Source organism: Bicyclus anynana, chromosome 18 (assembly GCF_947172395.1).
Source record: "Bicyclus anynana chromosome 18, ilBicAnyn1.1, whole genome shotgun sequence".
NCBI lineage: Eukaryota > Metazoa > Arthropoda > Insecta > Lepidoptera > Nymphalidae > Bicyclus > Bicyclus anynana.
In genome coordinates, this window is record NC_069100.1 from 13889527 (window position 1) to 13909390 (window position 19864).

At 32.5% G+C, this 19864-nt stretch overlaps 2 protein-coding genes across 2 annotated transcripts in view; both read left to right on the forward strand.

Annotated features, from left to right (window-relative positions):
• LOC112045940 (unconventional myosin-Va) overlaps positions 1–12101 on the forward strand; it is a 54986-nt gene extending 42885 nt beyond the window's left edge. The window contains exons 38-39 of the mRNA XM_024082339.2: positions 406–522; positions 1029–12101. Of these exons, the coding sequence (XP_023938107.2) occupies positions 406–522; positions 1029–1157 (246 nt within the window). The 3' untranslated portion in view covers positions 1158–12101. The remainder of the gene's footprint in view (positions 1–405; positions 523–1028) is intronic.
• Positions 12102–12783: 682 nt separating this feature from the next.
• Positions 12784–19864, forward strand: part of LOC112045947 (solute carrier family 28 member 3) — a 29308-nt gene continuing 22227 nt past the window's right edge. Inside the window, exon 1 of the mRNA XM_052887041.1 lies at positions 12784–12984. The gene's annotated coding sequence lies outside the window, so the exon portion shown is untranslated. The remainder of the gene's footprint in view (positions 12985–19864) is intronic.

A 19864-nucleotide genomic window follows, 5' to 3' on the forward strand; every position in this document is an offset into this window, starting at 1 on the left:
GGCTTATGATGAGAAATTAAATTTTCCACCAATGGCAGAGCTGCCGGATATATCTCGATCTCTTTCTTTGCTTTGGGACGAAAGTGATTGAAAGATTACCGTGATTCACGATAGTAGTACGTGTTATGAACGTCATACAAGCGACTGTCACCGTAACCATGCTATATGAAAAACATTTTAGGCCCAAAGATTTTGTAATTATTAACACATTGTCCCATTAGCAAAAGTAAGCTAAGGTAAATTATTACCTAAAGATTTCACTGATTCTCATTAAGGAGCCTACGGCACTTACACGCTATAATAAAAAAACGGAAAATACAAGCCGGACATAAGCTTAATAATGATGACGATGATGGTGATGATGATGATGATGAGGACGATGATGATGATGATGATGATTTCCAGATCCTGAACATGTACACGCCGGCCGAGGACTACGAGGTGAAGGTGACGAAGGAGTTCATCCATGAAATACAGAAGTTGATGCAGGAGAGAGATGGGCCCGATGCCAATAAAAAACCGGTAAGGCTTACTGTTGAACATCCCTTGTTCATATTTTTAACCCCCGATTCAAAAATCACGTGTCTGTGTATGTCTGTGGCGTCGTAGCTCTTGAACGGATGGACCGATTTTGATTTTGTTCTTTTTGTTTGAAAGGTGAATGAGTCGGGGGTGTTCTCAGTATGTTTGATGAAAATCGGTGTAAGGTGGTCGCCGTTACAAAATGGCGGATTACATGTTTTTTTACACCTCCCTCAAATCAAATGAAAGAGCTCGACTAGTAGAATACTATACACTGTGATAGATTTCAAATATAAGATGTGGTGGCCATCTTTGATTTAAAATTTATCACAGCCACAAAATGGCGAATCACCTAAATTTTAAACTCCCTCAATATGGGTATCAAATAAAAGGCCTTGACTAGTAGAAATTACATACTATGACTAATTTAAAAGCCGCCACCACAAAATTCAATTTAATACATAATTGATTCTTTCAAAAACTGACAATATATTGCTTTTTTACAGCACAACCTTCTGATGGATACCAAAATGATATACGCCGTACATTTCGACTTCTGCCCGTCGCCCATTCGTCTAGAAGACATAGAGGTGCCAGAAGTATTGGAACTGGACGGCTACCTGACCAAGATTTAAGACAGAAGCTTCAACCCGATACACTCCCTTCAGAAGCCTTCTAGAAGGTAGAAAAATAGTACCCTCGAGATTTATTCAACTTGCCTTATTACCGAAAACATATAGTATTTATAGTAAAAGTCTTAAAGGATTCATTACATTATTAAAAGAAAAAGAGTTAGAATAAAAAAATACGTTCCTTCGTCGAGTTTTCTAGAAGATTAGATTTTCTAGAAGTGTTAGATAAATATTTAAAACTCAAGAAAATTCTTGTTTTAAGGAAAAATGTTTTTAGTTCAATTTTAAATTTTGTACTTAATAATATATTATAGAAAATTATTTCTTCTACATTCCTTCTAGCATCTTCCAGAAGATATATGTATACATGAATTTCGTCTTGTTATATTATATATAAGATGAATTGTTATTTATTTATTTTTCTAGTGTAAAGTTTTCTTATTATTATTACTATTTATTTGTAGTTATTTGTTTCAATTTTTTTTTTAATGTTACATTTAATGGAAAATCATGTTGATGTTATTCGTTTATTACAAATGAGTTTTTTTTTTATTTCTTTTTACTATCTATTAAGAAAAAATCCTATACGTGTGCATTGATTATGTATTAAGAATTATTCCTTTTGCATTTATTTCTTGCCATACTTATATTCAATTATTTATTAATGATTATTATTAACTATTCTTGTATTACCCTCTTTTGTGGTGCCAAGTGGATGAAACCATTCAGTGACGTGCACTTCATACATGCAAATGAGCACTGTCTACCCTGAGAATTCATTACGAACCTCAGACCAATTACAAATGGACCAGTACCGCTCCCAAATTCACCAACAAAATTATCTGTCATGTTTTGAAGGGGACGAGGTAAACTCACACATCGAAAATATTAACACCAATAAATATATACTCGGAGGCACAATTATCCGCCCATTTTAATATACTCGCGTCATTTTAATTAGGCGGATAATTGTGCCTCTGAGTATATTATGTGCCCGTACACTACACATATAAATTTGATTAGCAATATACATTTAATTTTTACACACATCGCTTCGACTCGTTACACATAATATTCGATAACTTGATCGGTGTTTTGCTGTTACGGCTGAATAATCGACTCTTTTTAGATATTGTTTTTATTACAAATTTGATATAATTAAGTTAAAGGTAGTTGATCGTTTTTTATGCCATTTAACTACACAAATCAGCGTTTTTAGGGAGCTCTTTACATGCCGAAAATGATTACAACAATGAAGCATCGATTCTGTAGCAACAGTTTTTATAAACGCGTTAGATCGTTGATTCTTGATCTTCAACAGAGGGGTTACGTCTAGCGAGTCGTGTTTTTTTAATAATTGGTCTGAGTTACGAACATAAAAGCCTAGAAAAAGAATTTTCCATTTTACAGGTATACCTAGTGCTTATATTTAAAAAGTTCTTTTTTAGCATTTAAAAGCATTGTGCTTGCCACTGCACTCAGGTTGCTAAAATATAGCAAAATTACTTATGTATAGTCGGATTCAATCTTTATGATTATGAAACATCGTGCAATACAATATTTTAGGTATCAGCGGTAACATAGGGGTGCGGAGGCAGATCACCGCGCCTCTTGACTTTATGCGAATACCTGCGAATAGCGACACCCACAGCTTATTTCTGAGACGTCATAAAGATTGTATCCTACTATAATTGGGATAAAAAAAATATAACTTATGTCCAATCTTTTTTATACATTTTTTACCTGTAGGCCAACGACATAACTCGTGAAGAGAAAGACATATTGTCGACCAATAGCGGTCATCGAAAATATCGCTCTTTTCGTTTATCTCTCTCTTTCGTTGCGATAAGACAAAAGAGATATATTTTCGGTCTACAGGTGAAAATAATTTAGATAAGTACTTTCAATAAATGAATAAAGCCTTATAGATAAATAACATAGACCAATCATCTAAAACAATATATATTTAATATTGCACGGTAGAAAGTTTTATAAACTGTTCAATATTCCATAGTATTACTAGGGTACATCTGAAAAATATATATTTTATTATAAAATAGATATTAAAGTTCTAAATATTCAAGTAAACTATGTCGTCCCTTGCTCCAGTACTTATATTTCTTATTTATTTCAGTGATCTATGACAGAAAATGTGATCCATGAAAGTATTAAGAGTATATGAATAATATTTAATTATTACTTTTTGTTTTTTTTTTCATGTTATTTTTTCCTGTATACACCATTTTGTTTATATTTTTTACTCTCTGAATTATAGTATAGTTAATTTTTAAGTATAAAAAAGTATTTTGTGTTATTTTGAGGGCTTTTTTGTTGTTCTGTGTTTTTATATTCTTTGACGAGCTTGCAGTTCCTATGCAGTAGTTATGAAGTTATATTGTGTGTGGCAATGGATAATGGAGTTATAATTTCAAACAAGTGTAAAAATTAAATTAAACTCTATTTTACATAGTACCAGTTACGAAATTGTTATATTTGTAACTAATAAAATAAATAATATTACACACACTAATCAACACTATATAACTCGTAGATAAAGAAAGAAATAGACAACTGATTGTAAGTCAATAGATATTCCATTTTAACGGAATTTGGAGACAACACGCATTTTTTTTTACAATGAACCATATTTTACTAATATATTTTAAGATAATCTGTTACTTAAAAGTTGAGGCTGTAATTTTGTGCACATTTCATATTAAATTATTTTTTTTTTGAAAAGTAATGATAAAAATATATTATTAAGAGACAACTGTAAAACTTGTCAGACTAATCTCAAGGTGTTTGAAAATAGCCACGCGTCATGACACTGAATATCGAATCACCTTGTCTCGTAGAGTCCACACATAAGTGGTTCTCTACTTCTTGCTACCTATGCTACCTATTCGTCTATTTCTTTTTTGTCTACGATGTAACTAACTGCTGTATAGAACAGCGGAGAGTTTATATTTATTTTCAATGTTATTTTAACTGACAACTCAGTTTGTATTGCCATAGTTATATCAACGAAACTTAATGTTAATGTAGTTAAGAGCTAGTTGAAAATAGTTAAAATTTAGTCTTTTTTGTACTTAAATTGATCATTCCTATTATTATTTATTTTACTTTTTGCAATTAATTATTAAGTATCAATTCTGTTTAGACTAAATGTCTTCGTGCATGAAACTAATTTTAGTTTCGTTGGCAACTCTTCCCTTACTAAATAAATCGATGGGAAAAAAATCATCAATCAAAACAATTTAATCCTCTCAATTTAGTTTAAATTAGGTAACTCAATAATGTAAGTGCATCTACTATTATACATTATTTTACGAAATTTATTTAGTTCTAAGTTTAAATATTTATTATAATGTTTGTGCGTGCTATATTATTATAGTTTAAGGATTTATTTTGATATTTTCCCTATATCTTCCAATAAAAATCAACAAATAGTAAAAAAAAGTAAGCGTCAATAAAAAATAAATCTTTAAGTACTAAAAATATTCGTTTTGATATAATTATCATAGCCATATTGACATATAATTAATCGAAAGGTCGAGAAACTGAAAATGTTATATAATTAAAAAAAATTGAGTAAGGCTCTGGGTATAGTGCCATACAGCTAAAAGTAAAAAAAAAATGAACAATATAATATTTACCGTCATAATATAATATCTGTTCTAGAGGTTCTATCTGTTTGTTTTATTAATGTGTTTAAATTAATAATGTTACCATCATATTATATTATACATTACTTATAGGTGTTGCTAGCGTAAAATATATAGTATACAAAATAATTATATAGTTGAATATTGTTACCACATACTTAGGTGCTTATGGCAACTTAGTACATAATAAATAAAAACAATAATTATCATGAAATGTAACAGTCTACTTAGTACATTTATACATAATCTGATCATGAACATTAATTTGTGGGACCCAGCTACTAGCGTGTGTTTTTTTCTTTAAACATCTATTTAAAAAAAAATTAAAATAATTTAATTATTTTCTTAATTACAAAAGTATGTACAATAATATCAAAACTATCTAAATTATCTACCTACATTTTAAAAATGTTGTTGTTAGAATAATTGTTATTCTAAACTATATTATATAAATATATATAAATTCATTATGTTTGCTAATACAAATGAGCCCAAACTTAATGATTTTATCTTCATTAGTTTAAGAGGTCACCGTACGGTTTCATTAGACCAGTCCAATCAAAAGTCAGGGAGTGATTCCTATATAGCTTCCAAGGTTTATCACATAAATACAGCAAACAAGCAAGTTAATAACAAATCATAATAAATATAAAGTCAAAATCCGCATGGTTATATTTTTTTCATAGTGAATTCAATGATTACCAGCCAATTTATTGCTTAACGTTGTAATGATGTATGTGAAAGTGAGATAAGAAAATTATATATGAGTATTTTCTTATCTGGTACTTTTACATATTAAAATGATTTATGATTTATTATGTTGTTAGGTAAAATTTATTTGCAGTTTGAGTCTTACAGCGTATTAGTTATATTAAAATTAATCCAGGAAATTGTACGCGTATTATCGATTCTGAAGGTATAATATAAATTTTAATCAGCTATTTTTATTTATAAATACAAATCCAAATAGCTTTACAGTTTACGCTCATGAGGAATGGTGGCTAAAATACTGGCTCAGTTATATTTTGTTTGTATTACAATTTCATTTATTAACAGAAGTCCTTTCACTAACTTGAACTCTAAAACTATATATTACTAACGAATTTATTTTAAAAATTTTATTGTTTACTTAAAAATAAAATTTACTTATGGTAGTATAATTAGTTAGGATATATAATCGCACCTGACCGACCTGAAACTAAAATAAAATAAAATTAGGAAAAGAAAGCTATTTTAAATAGTTTTAGTGAAATTATAAGTAAAGAAAAAAACAAATGCGTATCAAAAGGAGTTCGATATAAAAATCGTCGTGTTTTAAAAACTAAGGCTAATCGGAAGAACATTGGTATTTAAAGAACCTCATTTTTGCTTCATACCGTTCACAGAGTAAAATTGACTCCTGATAGGCGTGTCTGTTGTCAGCCGAAAGATATTAGATTTTTATAACCAATTTCACCAATATATTTTATGCTTACCTATAGTTTGTAACAAATTTAAAGATTTTTTTTTCATTTTAAAAGCTTATGAAAGTATTATTGAATGGCAATTGTCAAAGAAGAATGGCGAGGTTGCATGTATTTTGGGACTAGCAAATAGAAGTAGCGTACATATTGGAAACCCATTAATAATTGTTAATTGTGATTAAACTAAGAAAAAAACAAATGGTAACCAATCTTGAAAAGCAGGGAGAAAAGAGATATACCTTAAAATTAGAAGGTTTATGCATACGAATAAATGTGAATTTTATACTGAAAAACACCGCCGTTGACATACAACTGCGTGATTGCTTTATAAATACGACAAGGGGTTTCGGTCTCAGGCAACAACTAGTAAAATTTTACTGTGCTAAGTATAGAAGTAATCTTGATTCCCGTTCTGTAAAATCTCAATATTTTTTTACAAGCATATAAAATAATAGTTTTAATTAATACAAATGTATGAGTGTACGACACTTCTGAGTGTGACTCCCACTTTCGCCATCCTCCTTTGTCAGACAGACCTTAAAGTCAGAAAAAACGGTCGTTTCTTTACACAGTCCAGCAAGTTGTTCTCTTTTTTGAGAAATTGCGACGCATGCTATGAATATGTCTATTACTTTCTCTGTCTACGCTGAATACTATCTTCCTATAATATTGTACTAATTGTCAACTTTGTCGGGCGGGTCAGTTTTGATAAGTACGAGGAAAATAAGTAATGTTTTTAAAAAAAACATTCATAGCAAGCTTAGAACGTAAATTAAAATGTTTTATTGAGGTTATAGACTAGGAGCTAAAGGTTTGATGTCGGTCAGGGTTTATGCCATATAATTTCTCAATATTGCAATCAATTGGTCAATTTTCGAATTTACTGTTAAAAAGAAGCCTAATAAAAGTTTATAAAGCCGTATATTCACTTGACAACATTTGCTGCCCAATGTGTGAAACATTTGTTTACAGCTATCATTGGTTGCTCAATGGTTTAATAACTTGGAAAAACGTGTTTTAAAGTTACAAAAGTATCCTAGATTCAATTCGCTCCCGTAGGACCATTATCGTGCCTATTTTTAACAAGTTTTTAATATAATTTGTTATCGTGCCTATTAATTTATTAACAAGTTTTTAATAATTTGAGTAAAAGAATTATAGAAAGTCTGTTTGAAAAGAAAAGTTGTGTAACTTGTAGACAATATAGTTGCTCTTCAAATGTTGCCGAGTGAATACGCATCTTATTAGAAGAGATATTTAAAACTATATAGTAAAATAATTAGATAAATTTGCAATATAATTGCAGAGCCACGTGTTTAAATTATATACCTAAATATTAATTGTAATAAATTTTAATTTACTGAAATAGGTTGAATGGGTTTACACGTAGCAATAACAAGCTCATGATTAAGAAATCCGGATGGGTTCAAAACTTAAAAACTAGTCGGGCATACTGTGACATATTCCGTATTCGTATGAGTTCCGTTTATCTATTTCAGTAACTTTTCTATGTCATAACTCGTAATGTATAAGATTACGTGTAATTTATTCACGTAATTTAGGTTACATGTATTTGTCCTTAAAGATTACACATTATAATATTACGTGTAATTTATAAGCCTACGTTTAACCTATAAAATTAGGTACCTACTTTGCCGTGCTATGATATTACACTGTACCTATCTTCAAAAACTGTGTTTAGTGGTTTATAAATTAGTTCCTCTTAAAAAGCACTAAAAACGAAGAACTGTGATTTCTCAACATTAAGCTAGTTGGCACTTTTAAAAAAAGGTTCTTGAATTGTTTATTAGCGTTCTTCTAGAGTAAAAAAAATTATATTACTTAAGACATGGACAATGGACATGAATACATAAATGATTTTTAAATATTTTTTGACTATACGAGCCAAAACGCTGTCTATCGGCCATGATGGCCTTTATTTTATAACAGAGTTATGACGTCACGTAAACACGTAAACACTTACAAAACGGAGTGTTTGACAAAATTATTATTTGGTAACTAGTAGACGCCGTTTCACCCCGTTCCCTATAGCCTTCCTCGATAAATGGGCAATCTAACACTGAAAGAATTTTTCAAATCGGACCAGTGGTTTCTGAGATTAGCGCATTCAATCAAACAATCATACAAACTCTTCAGCTTTATAATATTAGTATAGATTAGTTAAACGTTTATTCTTATGTGATATCGTGACGTCACGTTTGGAAAAATTTATGATAATATACATAATTATTAAATTATGTATTCTATGAAATCCTTAATTTTTAATGATTGATATTGATATATTTTGGACCCTCATTCCATGTATTACACAAAATTAATATTGTTTTTACAAAATTTGATATGAGACAACTATTGATGATTTTAGATACAGTGTTTTGTAATGGCACGGTAAACTTGTAATCTGTGTTTCGCAAATCGCCGCAACGATTTGGTAATTTTTGTTAATAAAACTAATATGAACATAAATATTTACCTACCCGCGTTTTACTATGTATCAAAAATATTTATTTTGTAGTATTTACGTGGTTAAATAAATATAGTTGAAATGTTTGATTAAACAATACGACAACTTGTAACAATTAATTGTTTGTGTAACTGTTTAAACTTACGAGTACCTATACTTACACATTGACATTTTTATAATCTTTGTAGTATTATCTTTTTTTTTTAATTAATTGTTGCTTCAAAAACAACTCAGCCATAAGTCGACAATAACTTAAGTGTTTGGAAAAACTAGGACGATATATTATAATGATAGTTGAGACGCGAGCGAGCGGATCTTAGTGAGCAGTGATAGCCCAGTGGATATGACCCCTGCCTCCGATTCCGGAGGGTGTGGGTTCGAATCCTGTCCGGGGCATGCACCTCCAACTTTTCAGTTGTGTGCATTTTAAGAAATTAAATATCACGTGTCTCAATCGGTGAAGGAAAACATCGTGAGGAAACCTGCGTACCAGAGACTTATCTTCATTCTCTGCGTGTGTGAAGTCTGCCAATCCACATTGGGCCAGCGTGGTGGACTATTGGCCTAACCCCTCTCATTCTGAGAGGAGACTCGAGCTCAGCAGTGAGCCGAATATGGGTTGATGACGATATTATAATGATAAGAGAGAAAAAGTAAGTCGGTATTTACATAATTTTTCCCAAAAATATTTACATTAAATTTCAATTACAAAACTATACTATCAAAACTGGTCGCTATATTGTATTTCAATTGGCTTCACATAACTAAATGTGGCTGAAAAATGCCTATGCAAATTGATTTTTTATAATATATATAATATAATAATCAGGTAGGGTGGAGAACAGTGGCGTAGCTAGGTAACCAACCCTGGTGCAAATTAAAAAAATGGGGCACAACACTAATAATAATAATAATAATAAATCTTTTCATCATAACTTCATATCACAAATTAAGTTGAAGCCCCGCCTCCTGTACTAGTTATTACTGTGTTACAGGAGGTGTCTTCCCATTTTTAACCGACTTCCAAAAAGGAGGAGGTTCTACGTTCGGCTGTATGTATGTTTTTTTTTAATGTATGCCCAGCGATAATTTTCAATGATTCAATAGGTTGATAAACAATTTAAGTTATAAAAACAATAAATCATAAGAAAAAGAAAAAAAACATGCAACTATCTAAACTGTTTAGGTTATATCAAGTAAAAATATTAAATACATTTACACAAATACATAAAAATGCTAAGTTACTAATCAGCTCTTTTTCGTATTCGAATTTTTTTTAGTTCAGTTCGATCGCGATTTTCTGGTAAGGATTCGAGGTACCCTGAACTTGAGGTCCCCGGAGCATGTTACCGTCTAGCCCCTGGGTAGCTACGCCAATGATGGAGATAAGTAAATCTACCTTTAAATAAATAAGTTTATAAAAATGTCGGTGTGTATATAGGTACGTATACTGAATTTTATATTTAAATAAAAAAAAAAATTGTATCCCAGTGTTAAACATAAAAGCAATAATTGGCATATCTATAAATTGTTATTTATTAATTAGTGCATATAATATAGATATATGTATTGATCTGTAGCCTATGCATATGTTTGTTTATAAGTATCTTATCTCATATCTGATTTAGTAAACATCGCCTGTGTGTCATAGACAATGCTTTGCTCTCTGACTCATTTGGCCGCACTGCAGAATTGCGTCTGTATTAAATAGATTTTTTTGTGTCCTTTCGTCAATTTTCGCTAATTTATTAATATTTGTTTAATATGTTATACGTATTAATTTTCACATTAGCTTATGCATTTATCTTTATACTCTTATATACAGATTATTTTTAGCTGGCACCCCAACATATTCACATGCAGTTTGTGTAGACCACAGCCTTTTCTGTTGTGGTGAGGTCACTTCACTTTTTTTTAATTTTTTTTTTGTGTGAAATCTTTTGCAAATTTTTACGACATTTTTAATTCATTTTTAATTTTTCCACAACGGGGACAAGCTAAGATCATTGATATACAGCCTAAGTTTTCCAATATTTTTGAAGACTTATGATCGATTTGGTTGTTCGTTTTCTTGTTTTTTTAAGCTTGTTTGTAACAGAAAAAAATAATACCAAAAAAAATACAGTTCAAATGTTACTTCGCCACTTTGGTACACCGGCGAACAATTTGCCCTGGAAGAGTGATATAAAAATTGTATTTTTCATCAAGCAACATACTTTTATTAAGCCAATTATTTAACCAGATCCTTAATTATACATCAAGTTATCATCTCCATATACTTTTATACGGGGGTATACCTGAATTCTCTAGGTCGGCGTTGTATGGGCCGGTTTCCATTCCCCATTACATCGTGTACCTTAATATACAAGCATAATTACTGTAAAACTGTTGTAATGTCAGATAAAAATAATTTAGATATATCTAAATACTGTTTTCTTTGTGTTGTTTGTTAGATAAATATATACTTAACATTTTTTTGAAATTGCGCTCTAAATAATCCTCAAAGTTATCTATATTACTTGCTTAATAGCTTTAATAATGATAAGAATGCTACTATAATAAAAAAATATATGACTAGACGTTCATTTTATCCGTTTTACACAGGATTTAAAAATGACAATTTTACATACACGACGACAAAGTTTTTTAACACAGTGGCCATAACTAGAACTAACTTTTGAACGAACGGACGGCATTTGCCATTTTGCAAAAGTGTAACAATAGCGAGCCCCAACACTGGGCCAGATAAGTTTGTGGCAATTTATCTAAATTTCAGTATTGTATCCAAAGATTTTATACTATGGTTTTGTTACTAGCACGTCAAAACTGATGCGAACAAAAGCGGCTAATTGTCTTAATTTCATAGAGTCGCATAGTAAATAGCTAAATTCAGATCATTTCTTGCGGATTTTGTAGGCACGTAACATATCTAATAGTATAAAATCGTTGATTTTTCCCCCAATAATGAGATTGTTTGAGGAAACGCTTACTCAAGAAAAGTAACTAAAAGATTTAAATAAATAATCATGATATATGATAAGTTTTGATATTATGAATGACCATAGATCTATTCTATTATCTTGCATTTTATAATTAAAATAATATAATTTGGAACGCAATTTCAAATTAAAAGCTAGATATTATTATCATGTTGTACTTAAATAAAAATTAATTAAATAAAATAAATGTGTGCTGTGAATGTTACATTCCGTATTTAGAGTTTAGAAAAATATAATTTATTATTGTATTTGATTAAATAGGGACATAAATACATATTATAAATATTATATACTTCCGTTGTTAATGCAGCGAAATAAATAATTATGTTAGCGAATTGTTTTTTCTTTCTGTCCGTTTTTTGTGTTTCTTTTTATGTAAGAAAAAGGTAATGAAAATATAGACTTAGGTAGGTACATACTTACCTACTTGATATTTGAATCGACATAATACCTACATTTATTAGGCATTTATTAATAAAGTTTTAATTTATGATGGGCTATAGATAAGGATAATCAGCAAGGACATATTAAGGTAGGTAAGGTGACAATCGCCGGGGAAAGTACTACCACCAGTGAAGATCGGTAACCCAGTAACTATGTAAAACAATCTATCAATCAATCAGTTAAATAAAATAAAAATATTTTCAAAAAAATCCAATGGGCCTCGGCGAAGATCCAAGCTACGCAACTGCCTAAGTTTGCAGGGATTTATATCTTCTGCCAACGCTAACGGCTTGACAGCCGATAAAACTGATCATGTGTTTGTCGCGATGTGAATGACATCATGCCGATCGCGACCAATACACGATCAGTTTTATCGGCTGTCAAACCGTTACCGCTCCAGGCATGTGAGATTACTTGATCGTCAGTGGCTGACGTTATAATATAAGTTTGAAAAAAAAACAATTTCCACGTGGACAAAGCCGGGAGCGTCAGATAGTGGCCAGTAAACAGTTATGTTTACTAAGTAATCGCGCAATTCATTTCATTTCACTACCATTGTCAGTACAGCGCGAATCCTTGCCTCGACTCGTCGCGTATACGCCATAAATATACCGTGTTAAATTGTCTTCTATTTTACGTACTACGTGGCGCAAGACCTAACTCGTAAAGAGATAAAATATTTAATCATATGACTGGTTTATTAGTGTTGCTTATGGTTGTAAATTCACAAGTTAATCGCAGTGCAATCTTATCGGAAAATTTAAGTATTTTCAGGTCAGTAATACATATTATAAATCGAGTTTTATTTGGTTCACTTAATTCGAGTTTTATTCGAGTTTAATGTGTTATAAAGTACCTACCTACCTACCTTATTAGATAACTTACTAGTAGCTATTGTTTATGACTTAACAGAGTATAAACACATCGCGTACAAAAACCAAACCACGCCACGCTGCTTCAATGTGGGAAGGCGGGTTTATGAGTTGATAACATAATTTATAATGCAACCGTCTCTACTCAAAAATTACTTATCAGATAAGGATGGGACGTTTTTTATTTTATATTTTTTTTATTCTTTACAAGTTAGCCCTTGACTACAATCTCACCTGATGGTAAGTGATGATGCAGTCTAAGATGGAAGCGGGCTAACTTGTTAGGGGGAGGATGAAAATTTTTCTTTATTCTATTGGTAATAATTATCAATTCAAGCATAGCATAATTATTATTAAACCTATAGATTTTTTCTTAAAAATTATTTCAAAATTCCAGATAATATTAATAGAGAAGTACAGACCTCATCACAATATAAATATAATGATTTCGGTAAACAAACTTACATCGACTGGTTAGTATTATTTATACGACAAAATGTTATAGGCCCTTCTTCAAGTGTTACCTAATAATTTATGTGCCAAAATTTATCGAAATTGTTTCAGCACTTCGTAAAGACGTCCGAGAGAGAGAGAGAGAGAGACAGACAGTGAGTTTTTAGTATTTTCGCGTATGTATTATTAAATTATTCAAATTCCATTCTTACTTTTGAAGCGAAAGTCAAATTAAATTTTTAATCGTCTACCTTTATTTAATAAAGCTGCTATAACTATTGAATAGGTACTCGTTTATAAAAAAAGCGGACTAGGCCATTGCCTTTCACTTTGACGTACCTATATGTGCAACATTCCCTACCCCTACTTCACCCTACTCCCTACGCCTACTCTACCTCTTCTTTACCCCTACCCCAAGTAACCTTTGCCCGTCTCCTGGTTCTAAGCAACCTCCCCATCAATTTTCAACCAAATCGGTTCAGCCTTTCTTAAGTTATAAATAATGAAACTAACACGACTTTCTTTTATAATATATTTGTATTCTCAATTCTCATACACAGTTATCACTAGAACTTTTCCTTATTATTTATTTTATGGTAAACAGTAGGAAATACCTCAATGGACGTACATGGTTTTTCCCCTCGTAGAAAATAACCTTTACCAAACATAGATAGATCTCGGGTCTATGGCTCTTCAAGTAATTGAAAGCCTCTCTAGTGGTAAAGGGTCGGACTCATTACCGAGAGGCCGTTGTTCGATTCTCGCCTATTGGACTATTCCCATTGAAAGGGACACAGCAGAATCATTTATGTATTTATTTCGCTATAGTTTTGTAGCGGCATAAGGCTATGTTGTAGCAAGCCTTATTGAGATGCTCAACGCTGCGTAAGCAAGTTTATATCCCACGACCGCCATCGAAGTTCTAACGCTAGTCACTCGTGGTTGCTCGACACTGACGTACGATTCCTAAATAAGTAGTCCGCTTAATATTATATACTTCTTACTGTAACCTTTGTCAATCGATTAAATATTCCTTGACAGTAGACACGCTTAGTAACCTTCTCAAATTAATTCAATCCAAATATCCACATTCCACAAATTGGTGACCCCGCTCTGTCAAGGGATTCCGAACACGGGTCATTCCACAAAATAGTCTAGTCTAGTCTAGTATATACTCCGCGCCACGAAGCAAGTCCCGTAGACGCGGCGCTAATGTCTTAATGGCGCTCATTGTCATTTGTTTATGGCGGTCTTATTATCATTTGTTTAAGGCGCTGTCAATTTTAGTTTAGGTTTTAGCCGTGAGACTTCTTTCGTGGCGTGGAGTCTATAGCTTGGCAAGTTTGTTAATGACACTTCCATGATATGTGGGCGACGGGGGGACAGGACTGCGCGGGTGTGAAGTCGAGCGCGCGGGGCAGAGAGAAGGACTGCGGGGGCCATCGCTACACCTCTCCCGGCCCGCACGGACCATCGGGAGTGTTAAGAACGAATTTGCCAAGCTAAAGTAATTAACAACGATAACTCGAGAGCTACTAAACTAAGCTTTACTTAACTAAGCTTTACTACTAAACTAATTTCACGCAGACGAAGTCACGGGTGTCCGCTAGTAGGTACTTAAAAAGCCTTAATTTAAAAACGCAAGAGGAAAATGCTTCAAAAACATACTTACCCAATTACATATACAGTGTTCAGTTCAGTTGCCTCATTCGTATCAAGGAAAACGAAGTCAAGTAGGTAGGTTTTTAACCGACTTCCAAAAAGGAGGAGGTTCTACGTTCGGCTGTATGTATGTTTTTTTTTTTTTTTATGTATGTCCAGCGATAATTCCGTCATTTGTGGATCGATTTTGAAAATTCTTTTTTTGTTTTGAAGGGTTTGATTCCAGGGTGGTCCCATTTTTTTCATGTCAGGATCTGATGATGGCATCCTGGAGAAATCGAGAGGAACTTTCGAAAATTGTAGAGACGGCTAGTGCGTTTGTTAGTGTTTCCATAAGGTATTTTAAACCACTACAATTTTATGAAGGTCTGGAGTTGGTCTGATGATGGAGCCGATACACAGACGATGGAACTCGTCAACGATTTACAGCTGGTACCTTTTGTTTGGGCTTGATTTATTTGTATTGATGAGAACTTTCCACCTAGATGGTTGTGACTGTATTAAGGGTCTGATGATGAAGACGAAGGACAGTGAAGAGAACTCCTCGACGGTTCACAGTAGCTACCTTGTGTTTGGACTTGATAATTTTGTATTGATGAGAACTTTCCACCTGGATAGGTTGTGACTGTATTAGAGGTGTGGTGATGAAGATGAAGGAGAGTTAAGGGAACTCCTCGACGGTTCACAGTAGCTACCTTGTGTTTGGACTTAATAAATTTTATATTGATGAGAACTTTCCACCCATATGGATTGTGACTGCATAGGGGGTCTGGTGATGAAGACGGACCTTTCAGGTTTTTCTGAATATTTATATTACGTGCGGATAAAGGGGGAGTGAAATTTTGTATATGAGTTAAGGTAATATTTTTAAAATTGGGATTGTAGAACTTAGATACTTATCATAAGAAAATAACGTTTCAACTAATTGCTCATTATTTTTTGTTCACACTCAGTTAGGTGTGCTAACACTAAAAATTAAAAAATAAAAATTTTAATAAAAAAAATTCAACCGACTTCCAACTCAAAAATTAACCTAAACTAAAAAGCAAAAAATAACATCTTACCTATGTGCTACCTTCTGATCAGTTTGAAGGCGGTGCCAATCCAGTGTCATGTTTTAATTAAAGCCGTTTCTGAAAGAAATTTCAAATTTCGTTTAAATTACACAGAAATTGTGTAATTTAAACGGCTTGAATTAAAACATCACTGGCTTGGCACCGCCTTCAAACTGATCAGAAGGTAGCACATAGGTAAGATGTTATTTTTTGCTTTTTATATTAAAATTTTTTATTTTCGTATTTCTCAAGGATGCCATCTTTTAAATAAATATGCCCATCCCCTTCCAGTCGAGTAGAGTCTAGCGGGCGGGGATCGAACCATGACCTCTCGGTGATAAGTACGACGTCTTTACCACAGAGCTATTGAGGTTTGTATTGCTTAAGAGGAGGCTTCATAAAAAAAACGTTTACTGTACCTATTATAAAAAAAACAAGTCTAAGGTGGCGTGTAGCGAATGACGTAAACATGTTAATTTTCTTCCTCATTATCTTTAACAATTACGAAAATAATATTTAGATAAAACGTGTGACGGAATGAAGACATGACAATACAGTGTGAAACAATCATTCAGTTTTAAAACAAATTAAATTATTTGATATAGTAACAACCTTCTAAGCGTTATTCACGTTGGTTCATTTCACAAGTAGGTAAATTTTGTTTTAAGGGCTTGTAGTCTAAATGTTTTATAATATACCTACCTCATCTTAGACGCTTCAATAGCTCAACGGTAAAGGCGCCGTACGCATAACTGAGGGATGAGGATTCGCTGGACTATTGTCGTACCCTACGTCCTTCGGTCACAAGTCCGGGACTCTGGTCGGAATTTTTATCTTTGCCACGCGATGGACTACCTAATATTATAAAGGCGAAAGTTTGTATGGATGTTTGGATGTTTGTTTGTTACTCTTTAACGCCGCTACTACTGAAGCGATTTGGCTGAAATTTGGAATGGAAATAGATTTTACTCTGGATTAACACATACTTTTATCCCGAAAAAATCCATAGTTTCCCGAGATTTGCGAAAACTGATGATTTTGATGATATGAATGTCTGTTACTCTTTCACGCCTCGACTATTGAACCGAATTAGCTGAAATTTGGTATTGAGATATATTATTAAAGCCTGTTAACACAAAGGCTACGTTTAATCCCGGAAAAAATTATGGTTCCCGAGGGATTTGTGAAAAACTAAATTCCACGCGGACCAAGTCGCGGGCGACCGCTAGTCCGTAATATTCGTCTCTATACGTATTCTGTGTCTGAGGTTGGATAAAATCCGAATTCTACGTAGACGAAATCACAGCGTCCGCTAGTAGCTATCTAATGTTTCAAAGATGATCGTTACACCGATTTAGATAAAGACCCAGTTCAAGTTACTTCATACTGTTGCTGTCCTAGATTAGACATACCTACCTACTAGTTTTTTTCCGCAACTGCGAGAATGCAGCAACTTGAAATTGTCATCTTCACAATATTGCTGCAAAGAAATTGCCGAAACCTATTTGAAAAAACTTTTCTTTTAAACTGGCTATACTTACTTTTCGAAAGGCATTGTCATTTCCCAAAGTAGGTTTCTTGATAAAAACCTTTCAAACAGGTACCTGCTCGTACGTAAATATTACATTACATTTGCATTTTGAAAATTGTTTGCTGTGTGGCCTTCATAAAGCATACATAACATGTAAAACACAAGAAATATAACTATGATTGAATAATGAAATCACTGGATACAGGCGGCTCAGTATTGTGATGTTTGGAAGTCCCTACAAAAGGCCTATTTCCTGCAGTGGACGTCCATCGGCTGATACGTAATGATGATGAAATAATGAAAAACCATGTCGCCATTTAACTACATGGCAACCCTTCGCTGGGGACCCTAAAGTTGTAGGTAACTTAAGTAGGGAATCTACCTACTTAAATACATAATTATATCTCTAATACCTAATCATTAAAAAAAATTACGTACAGATAGGTACAAGATACACAAACAGAATCCCGAACAACCTCTTTATCATATTATCAATAAATATTGATAATATACTTACCTAGTGATAAAATATCTACCTAACAATTGATCACTATCATTATCAAAGTGAGATTTAGTCTCTAATATGTTTTAGTACAATCGGGCTGTGCTTCTAGTGTGAATTTAAATTTAAAATTGACTATTATTTTAAACAACTAACTAACAACAACAACGTGTATATTTTATTAATTAAATAATAAAAGTAGATAAATAATATAATATTATTCAACAAAGTGAAATCAAGTGAGTGCACGGTTAGGGGATCATTTTTCAATCGATACTAATATTATAAAGCTGAAGAGTTTGTTTGTTTGTTTGATTGAACGAATCTCAGGAACTACTGGTCCGATTGCAAAAATTCTTTCTGTTTTAGATAGCCCATTTATCAAGGAAGGCTATAGGCTATATAGTATCCCCGTATTCCTACGGGAACGAAACCACGAGGGTAAAACCGCGCGGCGTCAGCTAGTAATTAATAATCGTGAAAAATTATTGTTTAAAAAATTAAATAGTATCATTAGGATCCATGGTTTAGGTTTCACGAAAAAATTCAGAAACGATCATTGGATGATTGTTACTTACTTAATCACAGCTCAAAGGCTGAACATATTTGGATGAAATTTTGCACAGAAATAGATTGTAGTCAAGTATAAATAGGCTACTTTTTATTTCTATATTCTCACTGAATTGGAATCTAACGCGTTCGAAACCGTAAGGCACAATTAGTTTAGGTAGATAAAGATTTGACCTTAAATATTCAAGCATTGTGTTGGGAATTTTAAGATTTAAAGATAAGTGCAAGGTAAGGTCTATAAATTGTATAGTACGACAGGGTCTGCTCTTTTCGAAAAGGTTAGTAGTGCTTAGCATTTAAATAATTTTCATTTTAGCTATCTATGATATTGGGGGCATTGATAGATAATGTCGTTAGGCAACATCACGAACAATGTTTTTTAGGGACCCTTATAGTTTCGCCATGTCCGTCTGTCTGTCCGTCCGTCCGTCTGTCTGTTTAGCGCAAACCCTATTAATACTAGAAAGCTGTAAATTGGCATGAATGAAAAAATGTGAACAAACTCGTACAATAAAAATTACATGTAAAGTGGGCATGAACTTTTTAGCGTCTATTCATAGTGTGGGGTATCGTTATCGGTATTTTTATGCATTACAGAAGGGATTAAAGTGCAAAATTAATCTATGGAACCCTACACTGCGCGTGGCTCGACACGCACTTGGCCGGTTTAACTTTTTATTTAAATTATTTACCGGTGAAACCGCGCGGCGTCTGGTAATATCTATTAAATTAATTAAATATTAAACGAATTGATCTATTTAGAACAGGTTAATTAAGGTTTATTTAGTATATCATTAAAAAAACATTAAAGTTTAGATTAATTTAGTATTTAATATATAGTACATGAATCTTTTAATTTATGTATAAAAAATGAGCTCTATGAAAAACATCGTGAGGAAACCAGTCTCCCTAGCCAAGTGGTACGTTGATTCTCTTTCTACGAATGCTAACGCTTCGAAAACTCGAAAAATGTATGGGAATGACAGATCTTGACCACGTGGCCTGTCGA